The sequence below is a fragment of the Salvelinus fontinalis genome, chromosome 24 (genome assembly GCF_029448725.1).
Source record: "Salvelinus fontinalis isolate EN_2023a chromosome 24, ASM2944872v1, whole genome shotgun sequence".
Taxonomy (NCBI): Eukaryota; Metazoa; Chordata; class Actinopteri; order Salmoniformes; family Salmonidae; genus Salvelinus; species Salvelinus fontinalis.
Window position 1 is genome coordinate 41,338,726 of NC_074688.1, and position 18,633 is coordinate 41,357,358.

The 18,633-nt window shown below is 42.6% G+C and overlaps 1 protein-coding gene across 3 annotated transcripts in view; it reads right to left on the reverse strand.

Annotated features, from left to right (window-relative positions):
* Positions 1 to 18,633, reverse strand: part of LOC129822446 (ventricular zone-expressed PH domain-containing protein-like) — a 182,505-nt gene that overhangs the window by 143,590 nt on the left and 20,282 nt on the right. For all 3 annotated transcript variants that reach the window (XR_008754488.1, XM_055880730.1, XM_055880731.1), the window contains exon 4: positions 15,556 to 15,730. Coding sequence is in view for 2 of the 3 variants with exons in the window: in XM_055880730.1 (XP_055736705.1) it covers positions 15,556 to 15,730 (175 nt within the window). In the remaining variant the exon portion in view is untranslated. The remainder of the gene's footprint in view (positions 1 to 15,555; positions 15,731 to 18,633) is intronic.

Below are 18,633 nucleotides of genomic sequence, written 5' to 3' on the forward strand. Positions count from 1 at the left end.
TACAGGTAACTGCCAAAATAAAGGAAACACCAAAAGCTTCAATGCACCTTGGTATAGATTCTACAAGTGTCTGGATCTCTATTGGAGGTATACAACACCATTCTTCCACGACACATTCCATCAGCTGGTGTTTTGTTGATGGTGGTGAAAAGCGCCACTCCAGAATCCAATTGGGGTGAGATCTGATGACTGAGACAAACACACACCCTTTAAACCCCCTATGTTCTTTTGAAAGCCCTCTTTCAAAGTCACTGAGATCTCTTCTTCTAGCCATAATAGCCAAAATAATGGTCAACTGGGCATTTTCATATATGACCCTAAGCATGATGGGATTATAATTGCTTAATTAAGTCAGGAACCACACCTGTGTGGAAGCCCCTGCTTTCAATATACATTGTATCCCTCATTTACTCAAGTGTTTCCTTTATTTTGGTAGTTACCTGTATGTCTCAGCACAAACATAGCAGAATAAGCCCAGAGCAGTCAGAGCAGAGGAGCCACCCCAGAGCAACCACCCCAAGACCCCACAACAGATGTACCACATCCCCCTATCAGCAGCTGATCCTAACAGCCTGTGGGCTACAGTACAACATGTAATGACCCTGCTGAACCTCACTCTAGAGCAGTGCTTCAAAGTGTGTCATCTTGAAGCTAAAGTCATTCCTCCTGACCCTTGGCCTTGAACAATTACACTACTTCACATTGGTTACATTAATGTACACAATAAATATTGCTTTTAAGAGAAGATCTATCCCCTAGTATTGCCCCCCCCCCCTCTCTTTCCATCTCTCTCTGTCTCTCTCTCTCTCTCTTTCCATATCTCTCTCTTTATATATATACACTGCTCAAAAAAATAAAGGGAACACTTAAACAACACAATGTAACTCCAAGTCAATCACACTTCTGTGAAATCAAACTGTCCACTTAGGAAGCAACACTGATTGACAATAAATTTCACATGCTGTTGTGCAAATGGAATAGACAAAAGGTGGAAATTATAGGCAATTAGCAAGACACCCCCCAAAACAGGAGTGATTCTGCAGGTGGTGACCACAGACCACTTCTCAGTTCCTATGCTTCCTGGCTGATGTTTTGGTCACTTTTGAATGCTGGCGGTGCTCTCACTCTAGTGGTAGCATGAGACGGAGTCTACAACCCACACAAGTGGCTCAGGTAGTGCAGTTCATCCAGGATGGCACATCAATGCGAACTGTGGCAAAAAGGTTTGCTGTGTCTGTCAGCGTAGTGTCCAGAGCATGCAGGCGCTACCAGGAGACAGGCCAGTACATCAGGAGACGTGGAGGAGGCCATAGGAGGGCAACAACCCAGCAGCAGGACCGCTACCTCCGACTTTGTGCAAGGAGGTGCACTGCCAGCGCCCTGCAAAATGACCTCCAGCAGGCCACAAATGTGCATGTGTCTGCTCAAACGGTCAGAAACAGACTCCATGAGGGTGGTATGAGGGCTCGACGTCCACAGGTGGGGGTTGTGCTTACAGCCCAACACCGTGCAGGACGTTTGGCATTTGCCAGAGAACACCAAGATTGGCAAATTCGCCACTGGCGCCCTGTGCTCTTCACAGATGAAAGCAGGTTCACACTGAGCACATGTGACAGACATGAGAGTCTGGAGACGGCGTGGAGAACGTTCTGCTGCCTGCAACATCCTCCAGCATGACCGTTTTGGCGGTGGGTCAGTCATGGTGTGGGGTGGCATTTCTTTGGGGGGCCGCACAGCCCTCCATGTGCTCGCCAGAGGTAGCCTGACTGCCATTAGGTACCGAGATGAGATCCTCAGACCCCTTGTGAGACCATATGCTGGTGCGGTTGGCCCTGGGTTCCTCCTAATGCAAGACAATGATAGACCTCATGTGGCTGGAGTGTGTCAGCAGTTCCTGCAAGAGGAAGGCATTGATGCTATGGACTGGCCAGCCCGTTCCCCAGACCTGAATCCAATTGAGCACATCTGGGACATCATGTCTCGCTCCATCCACCAACGCCACGTTGCACCACAGACTGTCCAGGAGTTGGCGGATGCTTTAGTCCAGGTCTGGGAGGAGATCCCTCAGGAGACCATCCGCCACCTCATCAGGAGCAGGCCCAGGCGTTGTAGGGAGGTCATACAGGCACGTGGAGGCCACACACACTACTGAGCCTCGTTTTGACTTGTTTTAAGGACATTACATTAAAGTTGGATCAGCCTGTAGTGTGGTTTTCCACTTTAATTTTGAGTGTGACTCCAAATACAGACCTCCATTGGTTGATAAATTTGATTTCCATTGATCATTTTTGTGTGATTTTGTTGTCAGCACATTCAACTATGTAAAGAAAAAGGTATTTAATAAGAATATTTCATTCATTCAGATCTAGGATGTGTTATTTTAGTGTTCCCTTGATTTTTTTGAGCAGTGTATATAAACTTGCTGAAAATGCTATGTACTGCTATGCGTAACACTCGCGGCTCCGTCAAGTGGGATTTGCAATGGCGAATGAACCTCTTTTACGCCAGAGTTTACGACAAAGGCTGGTCTTTGAACGTATAACCATTAAATATTGTTGTTTACCTCAGCTCATTGGCTATCTTCCAAGCTAGATTTCAAGATGATCAGTGGTCATTTGGGCCAAAATAGAGTCAATCAACGATGGACCGGTCCTACCATTGGTGCGCAATGAGGTCATTGATTGGTGTCTTCAAATCGGTTTGTTTCGGTCAATACGTCCCGGGAAAAGAACCATCAAGTATGGTTGTGTTAGTAACAACCAAAGGATTGCAATGAAACCAACCATGACTGGATAAACGTTTGTTTAGTGTGTGTAATTACCACGAACGCTTCGTCCAAAGTTGAATGAGACGGAAATCACAACGCAAGCGGTTTACAAATGGCTATAAAATTTGATTTTATCAAACAAAACGCACATTCACTGTGTAGTTAGGACACTTGGCATTGCCACCAGAGGAAGATCTTCAATGGTAAGCGATTTATTTTATTGTTATTTCTGACTTTTGTGACGCTAATGCTTGGTTGGAAAATGCTAGTAATACTTGTGTGTGCGGGGCGCTGTCCTCAGAAAATCGCATGGTTTGCTTTCGCAGTAAAGCCTTTTTGAAATCTGACACAGCGGCTGGATTAATAAGACGTTCATCTTTTAAATGATGTATTTATAAGAATGTTTAATATAACGAATGGTGTATTTAGAATGTTAGCGCTCTGCAGTTTCACAGGATGTTGGCCTGGTGGGACGTTAGCGTCTCACCTACCCTAGAGAGGTTAATTTATCATTGAATCACAGCCTACTTCGCCAAACAGGTGATTTAACAAGCGCATTCACGAAAAAAGCACCAATGTGTACCTAACCATAAACATCAACGCCTTTCTTAAAATCAATACACAAAGATATATATTCTTAAACCTGCATATTTAGTTAAAATTGCCTGCTGACATTTCTTTTAACTAGGGAAATTGTGTCACTTATCTTGCGTTCTGTGCAACAGAGTCAGGGTATATGCAGCAGTTTGGGCCGTCTGGCTCGTTGCAAACTGTGTGAAGACTATTTCTTCCTAACAAAGACAGCCAACTTCGCCAAACCTGACTCAGTTACAAAAGTTGAAATAAATTATTCTCTCTATTATTATTCTGACATTTCACATTCTTAAAATAAAGTGGCAATCCTAACTGACCTAAGACAGGGAATTTTTACTAGGATTAAATGTCAGGAATTTTGAAAACTGAGTTTAAATGTATTTGGCTAAGGTGTATGTAATCTTCCGACTTCAACTGTATATATACAGTCGTGGCCAAAAGTTTTGAGAATGACACAAATATTAATTTTCACAAAGTCTGCTGCCTCAGTTTGTATGATGGCAATTTGCATATACTCCAGAATGTTATGAAGAGTGATCAGATGAAATGCAATTAATTGCAAAGTCCCTCTTGCCATGCAAATGAACTGAATCCCCAAAAAACATTTCCACTGCATTTCAGCCCTGCCACAATATGACCAGCTGACATCATGTCAGTGATTCTCTCATTAACACAGGTGTGAGTGTTGACGAGGACAAGGCTGGAGATCACTCTGTCATGCTGATTGAGTTCGAATAACAGACTGGAAGCTTCAAAAGGAGGGTGGTGCTTGGAATCATTGTTCTTCCTCTGTCAATCATGGTTACCTGCAAGGAAACACGTGCGTCATCATTGTTTTGCACAAAAAAAGGCTTCACAGGCAAGGATATTGCTGCCAGTAAGATTGCACCTAAATCAACCATTTATCAGATCATCAAGAACTTCAAGGAGAGCGGTTCAATTGTTGGGAAGAAGGCTTCAGGGCACCAAAGAAAGTCCAGCAAGTGCCAGGACCGTCTGCTAAAGTTGATTCAGCTGCGGGATCGGGGCACCAACAGTACAGAGCTTGCTCAGGAATGGCAGCAGGCAGGTGTGAGTGCATCTGCGCGCACAGTGAGGCGAAGACTTTTGGAGGATGGCCTGGTGTCAAGAAGGGCAGCAAAGAAGCCACTTCTCTCCAGGAAAAACATCAGGGACAGACTGATATTCTGCAAAAGGTACAGGAACTGCTGAGGACTGGGTTAAAGTAATTTTCTCTGATGAATCCCCTTTCCGATTGTTTGGGGCATCCGGAAAAAAGCTTGCCCGGAGAAGACAAGGTGAGCGCTACCATCAGTCCTGTGTCATGCCAACAGTAAAGCATCCTGAGACCATTCATGTGTGGAGTTGCTTCTCAGCCAAGGGAGTGGGCTCACTCACAATTTTGCCTAAGAACACAGCCATGAATAAAGAATGGTACCAACACATCCTCCGAGAGCAACTTCTCCCAACCATCCAGGAACAGTTTGGTGATGAACAATGCCTTTTCCGTCATGATGGAGCACCTGGGCATAAGGCAAAAGTGATATCTAAGTGGCTTGGGGAACAAAACATCAATATTTTGGGTCCATGGCCAGGAAACTCCCCAGACCTTAATCCCATTGAGAACTTGTGGTCAATCCTCAAGAGGCGGGTGGACAAACAAAAACCCACAAATTCTGACAAACTCCAAGCATTGATTATGCAAAAATGGGCTGCCATCAGTCAGGATGTGGCCCAGAAGTTAATTGACAGTATGCCAGGGCGGATTGCAGAGGTCTTGAAAAAGAAGTGTCAACACTGCAAATATTGACTCTTTGCATGAACTTCATGTAATTGTCAATAAAAGCCTTCGACACTTATGAAATGCTTGTAATTATACTTCAGTATTCCATAGTAACATCTGACAAAAATATCTAAAGACACTGAAGCAGCAAACTTTGTGGAAATTAATATTTGTGTCATTCTCAAAACTTTTGGCCACGACTGTATATACATTACCAGTCAAAAATTTGAACACACCTACTTATTCAAGAGTTTTTCTTTATTTTTTACTATTTTCTACATTGTAGAATAAGAGTGAAGACATCAAACTATGAAATAACACATATGGAATCATGTAGTAACCAAAAAAGTGTTAAACAAATTAAAATATATTGCCTTGATGACAGCTTTGCATTCTCTCAACCAGTTTCATGAGGTAGTCACCTGGAATGTTTTTCCAACAGTCTTGAAGGAGTTCACACAAATGCTGAGCACTTGTTGGCTGCTTTTCCTTCACTCTACAGTCTTTGACCTAAAGAAAAACCATGGAATGAGTATATGCGTCCAAACTTTTGACTGGTACTGTATATATACAATATTATATATATCCCCATCTCTGTCTCCTAACTAGGCATCTTACTTATCTCCATCTTTGTCTCCCTGTCTCTCTTTCATTGTCTCTTTCAGTCTCTCTCTCCATTCTGATAAATGCTCTATTCCAGCTAAAACAATGGAGAGTCTCTGTTTAATTGAGAGCCAGAGTTTTTGTTTACATATCCCCTTTCTACTCTCCTCTCCCTTTCTCCCTCAACTCTCTCACCACTTCCTGTGCCCTATATGTCTCCCTCTCCCCTCTTCCTCTTTTTCCACCCCCCCGTCCCCGTCCCCCGTCCCTCCTTTCCCAAATATTTGTCCAGAGTAGCAAAGCACACGGTGGATGTGCCAAAAAGTGCTAAATAAAACAGTCGATAAAACTACATTTGATCTTGACGTAGGGTATGTTAAAATGCCTTAAACACAGACAATATACAGCAAATCACCAGCACTAGCTGTCTCACAGCAGCAGGCACCCCAAACCAATAAAACATGAGGCTTAACCATGCCAGTTTTAACTGGGGAGTGTCAAGAGCCATTTCCCAATACGCTGTTATGTAACTGTGTGTGTGTGTGTGTGTGTGTGTGTGTGCGTGCGTGCGTGCGTGCGTGCGTGCATGCGTGCATGCGTGCGTGCGTGCGCATGTGCGTGTGCGTGTGTGTTGGACTGGCCTGTCACCCACTCTCAGCTTTGGACCGTGGCAGCGTATATACTTGAGCCCGGAGAACAGACCCCCCAAAGCAGGAAGTGCCTCAGCTGCCACAACACCACTGAGACTCTCCAGGGCAGGAGTGCAACTGCCTACGCTGCGGGTGAGTGGTCTAGCACAATATGGCTTCCATTAATGCATAAAATCTGGTCAAGGGAAGGACGAAATGGAGGCGGATCATTTCACAAAAGAGGATTAAGTACGTGAGAACATGAAAACAGTTGAACGGTTCGATAAGAGGGGATATGTTTATACTGTACAGGAGTCATTTACCTTAGCACGGCAGTAACTGATTATGTGATGAGTGTTCACAAAATGGCCACAGTGCATTGCATCACCCACACACTAAAGCTGGATGAGGTGAGTTACACAAACACAATGTCATAATGTGTGTGAAGTGTTAGCTGACCTCACAGGCCACGAAGTGTGTGAGCTATTCACATACACGTTCCAGGATCATTTACAGGATAAACAAACGGTTAACCCTGAGTGCTTGATTTCATATGACAGGTCGTGGAGGTTGGAGAGAGGGGCCCCAGGATGGCGGGCAGACATACGTATGCTCCTGAAGGCACGTACACACATACCTATGGATCCTTCTAGTCCCTCTACAACAGGAAAGGTCCTGTTCAAAGGTTCTCCTCCCATGTAGTAGACTACTCACACCCTGCGTCATTAGACCTGTATGAAACACACACGCACACACACACACACACACACACACACACACACACACACACACACACACACACACACACACACACACACACACACACAACTAGATCCTCTATGGTAACCTCTACCACCAGTTATATAAATCAGTTCTATTAATTAAACAGTTATATTAATCATTTATATTACAGTTTTTCCCAATTGTTTACACACTACAATTAGAACTTGAAATGCAATCACCGAAACCTGAAACTTATTAACCAAGTCTGCAAAATTGCAAGCACAATTCCTGCTTTACACTCAGTTAAAAATGTTATATCACACTTTTTGCAAAACACTCCACACAGTTCTCTACATTAGACACAACTTTCACAGTAAAAATCTCTTTAGTCCCTTTAGAAAGCAACGCCAATCACAATGCCAAGCACTATACACCAATTGGCAACACCCACTCCTCACTGGTGTAAACACTAGTTGCTGAATTGTTCACTTAGAAATCAGAGCTTTAACACTAACACTATAAAAAGCCACAGATGAGCTCTCCTGTTCTGGAGGAAAATGGAGGTCAATGGTGAAGTGAGAGCTAAAGGTGAAGGAGTGAGAGGAAGAGGAGGATGAGGACGAGGAAGGACAGTTGTCTCAGATGAGATCAGGGCCTCATTGGTTGACCATGTGCTCAACCATGGATTGAGTATGAGGGAGGCTGGGCAGAGTTCAGCCCAACCTGAGCAGCTACACGGTTGCATCTATCATACATTCAGAAATGAGAACCGGTAAGTTACCTACCATCTACACTATGCGCGTTATGTATGTATACTGTTGTATACTGCAGTCCGACATATCAGTAGGCCTATGTTACACAGTGATTGTTGGCCAATGTTACAGTAACTTCATTTCAAATTGAAAGAAAATGTACACTGCTCAAAAAAATTAAGGGAACACTTAAACAACACAATGTAACTCCAAGTCAATCACACTTCTGTGAAATCAAACTGTCCACTTAGGAAGCAACACTGATTGACAATAAATTTAACATGCTGTTGTGCAAATGGAATAGACAAAAGGTGGAAATTATAGGCAATTAGCAAGACACCCCCAAAAAAAGAGTGATTCTGCAGGTGGTGACCACAGACCACTTCTCAGTTCCTGCTGAGAAGTTCCTGCTTCTCAGTTCCTGCTTCCTGTGGCCTGCTGAAGGTCATTTTGCAGGGCGCTGGCAGTGCACCTCCTTGCACAAAGGTGGAGGTAGCGGTCCTGCTGCTGGGTTGTTGCCCTCCTACGGCCTCCTCCACGTCTCCTGATGTACTGGCCTGTCTCCTGGTAGCGCCTCCATGCTCTGGACACTACGCTGACAGACACAGCAAACCTTTTTGCCACAGCTCGCATTGATGTGCCATCCTGGATGAGCTGCACTACCTGAGCCACTTGTGTGGGTTGTAGACTCCGTCTCATGCTACCACTAGAGTGAGAGCACCGCCAGCATTTAAAAGTGACCAAACACCAGCCAGGAAGCATAGGAACTGAGAAGTGGTCTGTGGTCACCACCTGCAGAATCACTCCTTTTTTGGGGGTGTCTTGCTAATTGCCTATAATTTCCACCTTTTGTCTATTCCATTTGCACAACAGCATGTGACATTTATTGTCAATCAGTGTTGCTTCCTAAGTGGACAGTTTGATTTCACAGAAGTGTGATTGACTTGGAGTTACATTGTGTTGTTTAAGTGTTCCCTTTATTTTTTTGAGCAGTGTATTATTTTTGTTTACTGCAACCAATCATATCATATTTATGGATCTTCTACAGAACTGAGAGACCTCCAGGCCATGGTGGAAGACCCCGGCTGTTCACACCAGAACAGGAGACCACTAATTGTGAACATGGTGGTGGCAAACGATACCATTAGACTATGAAAAATCCAGAAGCACATAATTGCAGACACAATATTCAATAACATTCACCAGGTGGGCTTGTCTACATTGGACCATGTATTACAGCGCAACCGAATCCGGATGAAACAGGTCTACAAGGTGCATTTGAACGAAAGTCAGAGAGGGTTAAAGAACAGCGCTATGAATATGTGCAAGTAAGTACTACACTGTGAATTCACTACCATATCAGCACTGTATAGACACATTGCAGTACTGTAATCCAGTGTATTGTGTCTCACCATATTGACTGCTATATGGTCTATGTCACATATTGTCTTGTTGTCTGTTTCAGAGAGTCTTGGAGCTGGAGGCCGCTGCAATTCAGCACTTTTATATTTACATTGATGAGGCAGGCTTCAACCTATCCAAAAAAATGGAATGGTGTCGTAACATTGTGAATGTCCATGGACAGTGTTGAGGGAATATCACCAGCCAGCAAGGCGTCCTCCATCACCATGCCAACCTTGGTCCCTACAACACCGCCCTTCTCATCGCATTCCTGGACACACTACATGGCATCCTCATTCCAGCCGAGCAGAGGGTTGGACCAGAGCAGCACAGGTATGTTGTCATCTGGGACAACGGGAGTTTCCGCCGCGCTGCTCTGGTCCGCAACTGGTTCATCGATCACCCAGAATTTATTGTTCTATACCTCCCACCATATTCCCCATTCCTAAACCCAATTGAAGAGTTTTTTTCGTCATGGCGATGGAAGGTGTACGACCGCCATCCCCTCGCGCACGCATGCCTCTTCTCCAGACAATGGAAGAAGCATCTGGTGAAGTTGATGTGGGGGCTTTCGGCGGCTGGATCCATCTCTCCAGAAGATTCTTTCCCCGATGTTTAGCCAGGGAGAACATGGCTTGTGATGTAGATGAGGTGCTGGGGCCAGACCAAAATAGGAGGCAGAAGGCCTAATGTCTTTTTTCTTACATTTTGCATGTGTTTTTGTCTTTTTTTGTTTAGAGTTTTGAAAGAATGAGCCACTTTAATTTTTAATTTTTGTACAGAAAACCCTTTTATCTTACTGAATGTTTTTCCTGGTTTTCTCCTGTTGGGTATGGAAAGTGTTACATACAAAACACAAGTGTTCAAAAATACAGCATTTTGGAAATAAATGACAGTTTTTGTTACTGTATTGCATTTGTGTGTGTTTATTTATATATATTTGAGTAGGTATACATTACTGTAACAAACTCTTACAGCCGGTTACAGTGTAACACTGAAAATGCAAAAGACATAACACTACTGATGGGATATTCATAGTAGTGTTTTGTGTTGAGCACATCAGTGTGTTGTTAGTTGGTAGACAGATTTATTCATATGATGGGCGTGTGTGTCATTTTGATCCAAAAAAAAAACATTTTGGAAAGAGATAAAACAGTTTTGATTGCAGTGTTTGCTTTTGCTAGAGATTTCTAGAGTTTTCCATTTTGTGTTTATGGTTTTGTGTTCTGTGTTTAGAGTTTTTGGAAAATAGGCCAAAGATTCAGCAAACGTGTGTAAACAATTGTGGAAAACTGTCATCACTCAGGCTCCACTAGAGGGCTGGGGGGTAAACAGATCCCTAACGAGCAAAACGAATGACGGTCCCTGAGGAAAACCACTAACGAGGTCTAACCATGTTTAAGAGGGTAACCAGGTGCTCCAACTGGGATCCTGGAGGAGGCAACATAATGACAAACCCTAAGGGAGCGTGGAAAAGAGCCCCCTAACTAGGCATCTTACTTAGTGCTCCTCAAAGCTGATGTCCTTAGTACCTATCAGTGATTTATTCCTATGTATGTTTCAGTATGTAATAACCAGCTTCAGAAAAAAAACAGCTTTAGGTTAGCTTATCTTCAAAGTCAGAGCTTATCTACAAAGATATAATGAAAACCATCTGTTCACAGGAAAATGTAGGCTCACTCACTACCATAATAATGCTACTAGTATTACTACTAACACTACTACTCCTATATCTACTAGTTCTACTACTACTACTAACACTACTAATACTACTACTAACACTACTACTACTAACACTACATCTACTAGCTCTACTAATAGTACTACTACTACTACTGCTACTACTACTACTAACACTACTCATGCTACATCTACTAGCTCTACTAATACTACTACTACTACTAACACTACTACATCTACTAGTTCTACTAATACTACTACTACTAACACTACTACATCTACTAGTTCTACTAATACTACTACATCTACTACTACTACTACGATTACTGCTACTGCTACTACTAACCTACATCTACTAACACTACTACTACTAACACTACTACTAATACTACCACTACTACTACCACTACTACTACTACATCTACTAGTTCTACTAATAATACTACTCCTACATCTACTAGTTCTACTACTACTAATATTACTACTACTAACACTACTCCTAACACTACTACTACATCTACTACTACTACTACTAACACTACTACTACTACTACTACTAACACTACTACTGCTACATCTACTAGTTCTACCACTACTAACACTACTAAGACTACTATTACTACTCCTACATCTACTAGTTATACTACTATTACTACTACTACTAGCCCTACATCTACTAGTTCTACTCCTACTACTTACACTACTACTCCTACATCTACTAGTTCTACTACTACTACATCTACTAGTTCTACTACTACTAACACTACTACTCTACTACTCCCACATCTACTAGTTCTACTAACACTACTACTAACACTACTACTACTACTACTAACCTACATCTACTAACACTACTACTACTAACACTACTACTAATACTACCACTACTACTACCACTACTACTACTACATCTACTAGTTCTACTAATAATACTACTCCTACATCTACTAGTTCTACTACTACTAATATTACTACTACTAACACTACTCCTAACACTACTACTACATCTACTACTACTACTACTAACACTACTACTACTACTACTACTAACACTACTACTGCTACATCTACTAGTTCTACCACTACTAACACTACTAAGACTACTATTACTACTCCTACATCTACTAGTTATACTACTATTACTACTACTACTAGCCCTACATCTACTAGTTCTACTCCTACTACTTACACTACTACTCCTACATCTACTAGTTCTACTACTACTACATCTACTAGTTCTACTACTACTAACACTACTACTCTACTACTCCCACATCTACTAGTTCTACTAACACTACTACTAACACTACTACTACTACTACTAACACTACTACTACTAACACTACTACTACTAACACTACTAACACTACTACTCCTACATCTACTAGTTCTACTACTACTAACACTACTACTACTATTCCCACATCTGCTAGTTCTACTAATACTACTACTAACACGACTAACACTAACAACACTACTACTACAACTACTAACAATACTACTACTACTAACACTACTACTAACACTTCTACCACTACTACTCCTACATCTGCTAGTTCTACTAATACGACTAATACTACTACCATTACTACTACTACTACAACTACTAACAATACTACTACAACTACTAACAATACTACTACTACAAACACTACTACTACTAACACTTCTACCACTACTACTCCTACATCTGCTAGTTCTACTAATACGACTAATACTACTACTAACACTACCACCATTCCTACTACTACTACTAACACTACTACTAACAATACTACTACTCCTACTACATCTACTAGTTCTACTAATACCACTACTACTACTACTAATACTACTACTAACACTACCACCACTACTACTACTAACACTACTACTACATATACTAGTACTACTACTAGTAACACTACTACTACTACTAACACTACCATTTCCACAACTACTACTACTACTAACACTACTACTACTACCATTACTACTACTACTACTAACACTACTACTCCTACTGCATCTACTAGTTCTACTAATACTACTAACACTACTGCTACTACTAACACTACTACTACCAACACTACTACCACTACTACTACTACTACAAACACTACTAATACTACTACTACTAACAATACTACTACTACTACAAACAATACTACTACTACTACTAACAACACTACTAACACTACTACAAACACTACCACTACTACTACTACTAACACAACTAATACTAACACTTCTACTAACACTACTACTAACAATAATACTACTACTACAAACATTACTATTACTACTAACAATACTACTACTACTACTACTACAAACACTACTACTACTACTACTACTACTACTAACACCACTACTAACACTACCACTACTAATACCACTACTACTACTACTAACATCACTACTGACAATACTACTACTACTACTACTACAAACACTACCACTACTACTACTAACACTACTACTACTACAAACACTACTACTACTACAAACACTACTACTACTACAAACACTACTACTACTATAAACACGACTACTACTAACAATACTACTACTACTACTACAAACACTACTACTACTACTACTAACACCACTAACACTACTACTACTACAAACACTGCTACCACCACTAACACTACTAATACTACTACTAGTACTACTACTACTAACAATACCACTACTACTAACACTAACACTAACACTACTACTGGAACTAACACTACTACATCTACTAGTACTACTACTCCTATGGCTGTCAGCATAGGATAACCCTTTTTGGTTCCAGTGGAGAACCCTTTTTGGTTCGAGGTATAACCCTTTTTGGTTTCAGTGGAAAAGATTCTACATGGAACCCCAAAAGGTTCTACCTGGAACCAAAAAGGGTTCTTCAAAGGATTATCCTATGGGGACAGCTGAAGAACCCTTTTAGGTTCTAGAGAGCACCTTTTTTTCTAAGATTGTACCTCTTCAGGCCTCCAGGGTGTCGCAGAGGTCTAAGGCACTGCATCGCAGTGCTAAAGGCATCACAACAGATCTGGGTTTGATCCCAGGCTGTATCGCAGCCGGCCGCGACCGGGAGACCCATGAGACGGCGTACAACTGGCCGAGCATCGTCCGGGTTAGGGGAGGGTTTGGCCAGTTGGACGGTGTTTCCTCCAACACATTGGCATCCGGGTTAAGTGGGCAGCGTGTCAAGAAGCAGTGTGGCTTGGCAGGGTCGTGTTTCAGAGGACGCACGGCTCTCGACCTTTGCCTCTCCCGAGTCCATATGGGAGTTGCAGCAGTGGGACAAGACTGTAACTACTAATTGGATGTCACTAAAAAAGAAAAAAAAATGGTGTACCTCTTCGGTTTTATCAGTAGAGTGTAGTCCACTGGCTGACCCCAACCCAAAAGTATAATAAAAACATTCATATGAACCTGCACAAACAGTCTAAATGAGACTGGACCGCTCCGGTCCTTATGAAAACCTCCACTAGCCCTCTAACACACACACACACACACACACACACACACACACACACACACACACACACACACACACACACACACACACACACACACACACACACACACACACACACACACACACACACACACACACACACCTCCCTGACTCTCTCTCCTGAGTCTTATATAGGGAGTAATGGCTACAGCACTGCTGGGAGATCCTTATCTGTCCAGGGCAATGGGGCCCGGGCTACACAGCCTGTTTAGAGCCTGTCCAGCTCTGAAACATGAGGCAGCTGTAGCCAAGGGTGGGCCTGTAAACCTAAGCCACAGATCTGAGGGCCACTTAAGAGTGATCCCCTCAGCTCGAACCCACAGTCAGGCTGGAAGCCATGACGGAAATGAAAGGGCTTAACAAGGCAAGTGAGACATGACACAAACTGATCGTCTCTTTCAACTGCCTCCTCTGATAATATTTTACTCCGCACTTCCTGAATACATAAATAAAACACACATCATGAAACCTATGACTGAATTGAGTATTGGGCAAGGAATGAAGAAACAGACACCAGTCTGTCTTTTTAAACTGATCTCAGCCAAGATCCTCTGATCAGGAACACTGATACCCTGTCAGATGATTTAACATAGGGGAGGCTTCCCTTTAACAAAACAGAAACCATCACATCCCTCTATGGTTGTGGAACATGTCTATCTGTAAGTGTGTATTACTAAATGTGTGTGTGTATACAGTATGTGTGTGTGTGTGTGTGTGTGTGTGTGTGTGTGTGTGTGTGTGTGTGTGTGTGTGTGTGTGTGTGTGTGTGTGTGTGTGTGTGTGTGTGTGTGTGTGTGTGTGTGTGTGTGTGTGTGTGTGTGTGAGAGAGCGCGGGCGTGTGTGTGTATGTGTCTGTGTGTGTGTCCTACCTCCCAGCATGCTGCAGGTGATATCCCTTCTCTCTGTGTGTGTGTGTGTGAGCATGGAAGTGTGTGTATGTGTCCGTGGGTGCGTGTCCTACCTCCCAGCACGCTGCAGGTAATAGCCTCTGTGTGTGTGTGTGTGTGTGTGTGTGTGTGTGTGTGTGTGTGTGTGTGTGTGTCTGTGTGCAAGTGTGCGAGTGTGCGAGTGTGTGTGTGTCCGTGTGTGTGTGTATGTGTCCGTGTGTGTGTGTGTCCTACCTCCCAGCACGCTGCAAGTGATAGCCTCTGTGTGTTCTGCCAGTAGTTCAGCCTTAGCCATGGCAGCCAGAGAGAGATAACTGGACATGTTTCTACTGAGCTCTCTGTTGCCTCTCTGTAGAAACCTCACTGCCACCGGCACTGCTAGAGCCATCACTGGGGGACGACTGTAGTTCTGTAGGAGGGAGAGACAGGGAGAAGAGAGACAAAGACACAGAGAGATTGTGTGAGAGAGACAGAGATTTATGTGTGTGTGTGTGTGTGTGTGTGTGTGTGTGTGTGTGTGTGTGTGTGTGTGTGTGTGTGTGTGTGTGTGTGTGTGTGTGTGTGTGTGTGTGTGTGTGTGTGTGTGTGTGTGTGCGTGCGTGCGTGAGTGCGTGCGTGCGTGCGTGCGTGCGTGCGTGCGAGAAAGAGAGAGCGAGAGAGAATTGAGGCCCAGACAAATTGAGGCTGTTCTGATGGCAAAAGGGGTGGGTGGGCGGGTGCAACTCAATTTTAGGAAGGTGTTCCTAATGTTTGATATACTCAGTGTATATTCACTCATGTACCCAATTATATAATGTGGCCCCGGGCCCCTTTTATAACAGCTCTAGTTTATACCATGCCACAGTGTCGGCATGTAGGTACCACACTCCAATCAACTGGGCCATTAGAACCACTGTATCTGAGTAACAATAACAGATCAGAATGTGCTGATCAGAATAATGTATTAGAGTAGACCATAGACGTTCTCACCAGTTACGTCACAGATCTCAAACATGTATGATGTGTGTGTGTGTGTGTGTGTCCATCCTATTAATGGCCTACAGTATATGGACCCTTAGTGATGCACATTGACAATTTAAGGGAACAGGGAACAGAACAGAACTTTAATTTAAGGGAACAGAACAGAATAGAATAGAATAGAACAGAATAGAATAGAACAGAATAGAATAGAGGAGAACAGAACAGAATAGAATAGAACAGAATAGAATAGAACAGAATAGAATAGAGGAGAACAGAATAGAATAGAACAGAATAGAATAGAGGAGAACAGAATAGAATAGAATAGAACAGAATAGAACAGAATAGAATAGAGGAGAACAGAATAGAATAGAATAGAACAGAATAGAATAGAACAGAATAGAGGAGAACAGAATAGAATAGAACAGAACAGAATAGAATAGAGGAGAACAGAATAGAATAGAATAGAACAGAATAGAACAGAACAGAATAGAATAGAGGAGAACAGAATAGAATAGAACAGAATAGAATAGAGGAGAACAGAATAGAATAGAATAGAACAGAATAGAACAGAATAGAATAGAATAGAGGAGAACAGAAAAGAATAGAACAGAATAGAATAGAACAGAATAGAGGAGAACAGAATAGAATAGAACAGAACAGAATAGAATAGAGGAGAACAGAATAGAATAGAACAGAATAGAATAGAACAGAATAGAATAGAGGAGAACAGAATAGAATAGAACAGAATAGAATAGAACAGAATAGAATAGAACAGAATAGAGGAGAACAGAACAGATTAGAATAGAACAGAATAGAATAGAACAGAATAGAATAGAGGTGAACAGAATAGAATAGAATAGAACAGAACAGAATAGAGGAGAACAGAACAGATTAGAATAGAACAGAACAGAACAGAATGGAGGATAAACAGATGGCTCTCTTTACTTAAAGACTAATTTCTGAGCTCAAGGAGAGAGTGTATGTTTCTCTGCATGTAGACAGTGGTGTCCCAAGGCCTAATTTAACATCCACTAGCGCCCCCAAAGGGATGGTTTGGGAACATTTAGAAGGGCTAGAAATTAGCAAAAGTACTATCCAACTGCTCTCCTGAAGATCTACATTGTATCCAGACTTTTAAAAATCAGTTGTGTTAATGCTGGGCAGAAACAAGAGTCCTATGGTCTGAAGGTGACCAAAACCCGATTTGGTGACCACTGAGTTAGTGCTACTATCTTCTATCACCATAAGACAAACACTGAAACTTACCCAAACAACTATACTATACTCTAACAGAAAACAACTATACTATACTCTAAAACACATTGGTGCTGTATCATTAGAGCTGATGAGCTACAGTACAGTGTTGTTATAAGGGTATAAGGGTCTAAACTCATATTTATGACCAGAGAAGTGTCATACTTCTGTACTTCCAGCAGGTGGCAGTGCAGGCAAGGCTTTCTCTCTGCACATCCAAGAGTCTTACTAAAAACAACAGCACAGTCCTCTCTGTTGATATGAGGAATCAACACAAACACACATGCTAAACACACACTCACAGACACACACGCACACACACACACACTCACACAAACATACAAACACACACACACACACGCAAACACACACACTCACGCACACACGCAAACACACACACTCACGCACACACACACACACACCAACACTCACACACACTCACGCACACTCACACGCAAACACACACACTCACACAAACACGCAAACACACACACTCACACGCACGCACACACTCACACACACACAAACACGCTCACACACTCACACACTCACACACTCACACACTCACACACTCACACACTCACACACTCACACACTCACACACTCACACACTCACACACTCACACACACACACAGATGCACAACACAGCACAGCACATGCACAGTCCTATTAGAGTGAGTCACTGTAATTTCAGGCTGCTCTCAGATCAAAGGAGCTCATCCAGAGACTCAGAGGAGTTCAGTCATCAGACTCAAACTCCAGAACAGACAAGGAGCTCACTAAGGAAGACTAACCAGACATGGAGCTCACTAAGGAAGACTAACCAGACATGGAGCTCACTAAGGAAGACTAACCAGACATGGAGCTCACTAAGGAAGACTAACCAGACATGGAGCTCACTAAGGAAGACTAACCAGACATGGAGCTCACTAAGGAAGACTAACCAGACATGGAGCTCACTAAGGAAGACTAACCAGACATGAAGCTCACTAAGGAAGACTAACCAGACATGGAGCTCACTAAGGAAGACAAACAAGACATGGAGCTCACTAAGGAAGACTAACCAGACATGGAGCTCACTAAGGAAGACTAACCAG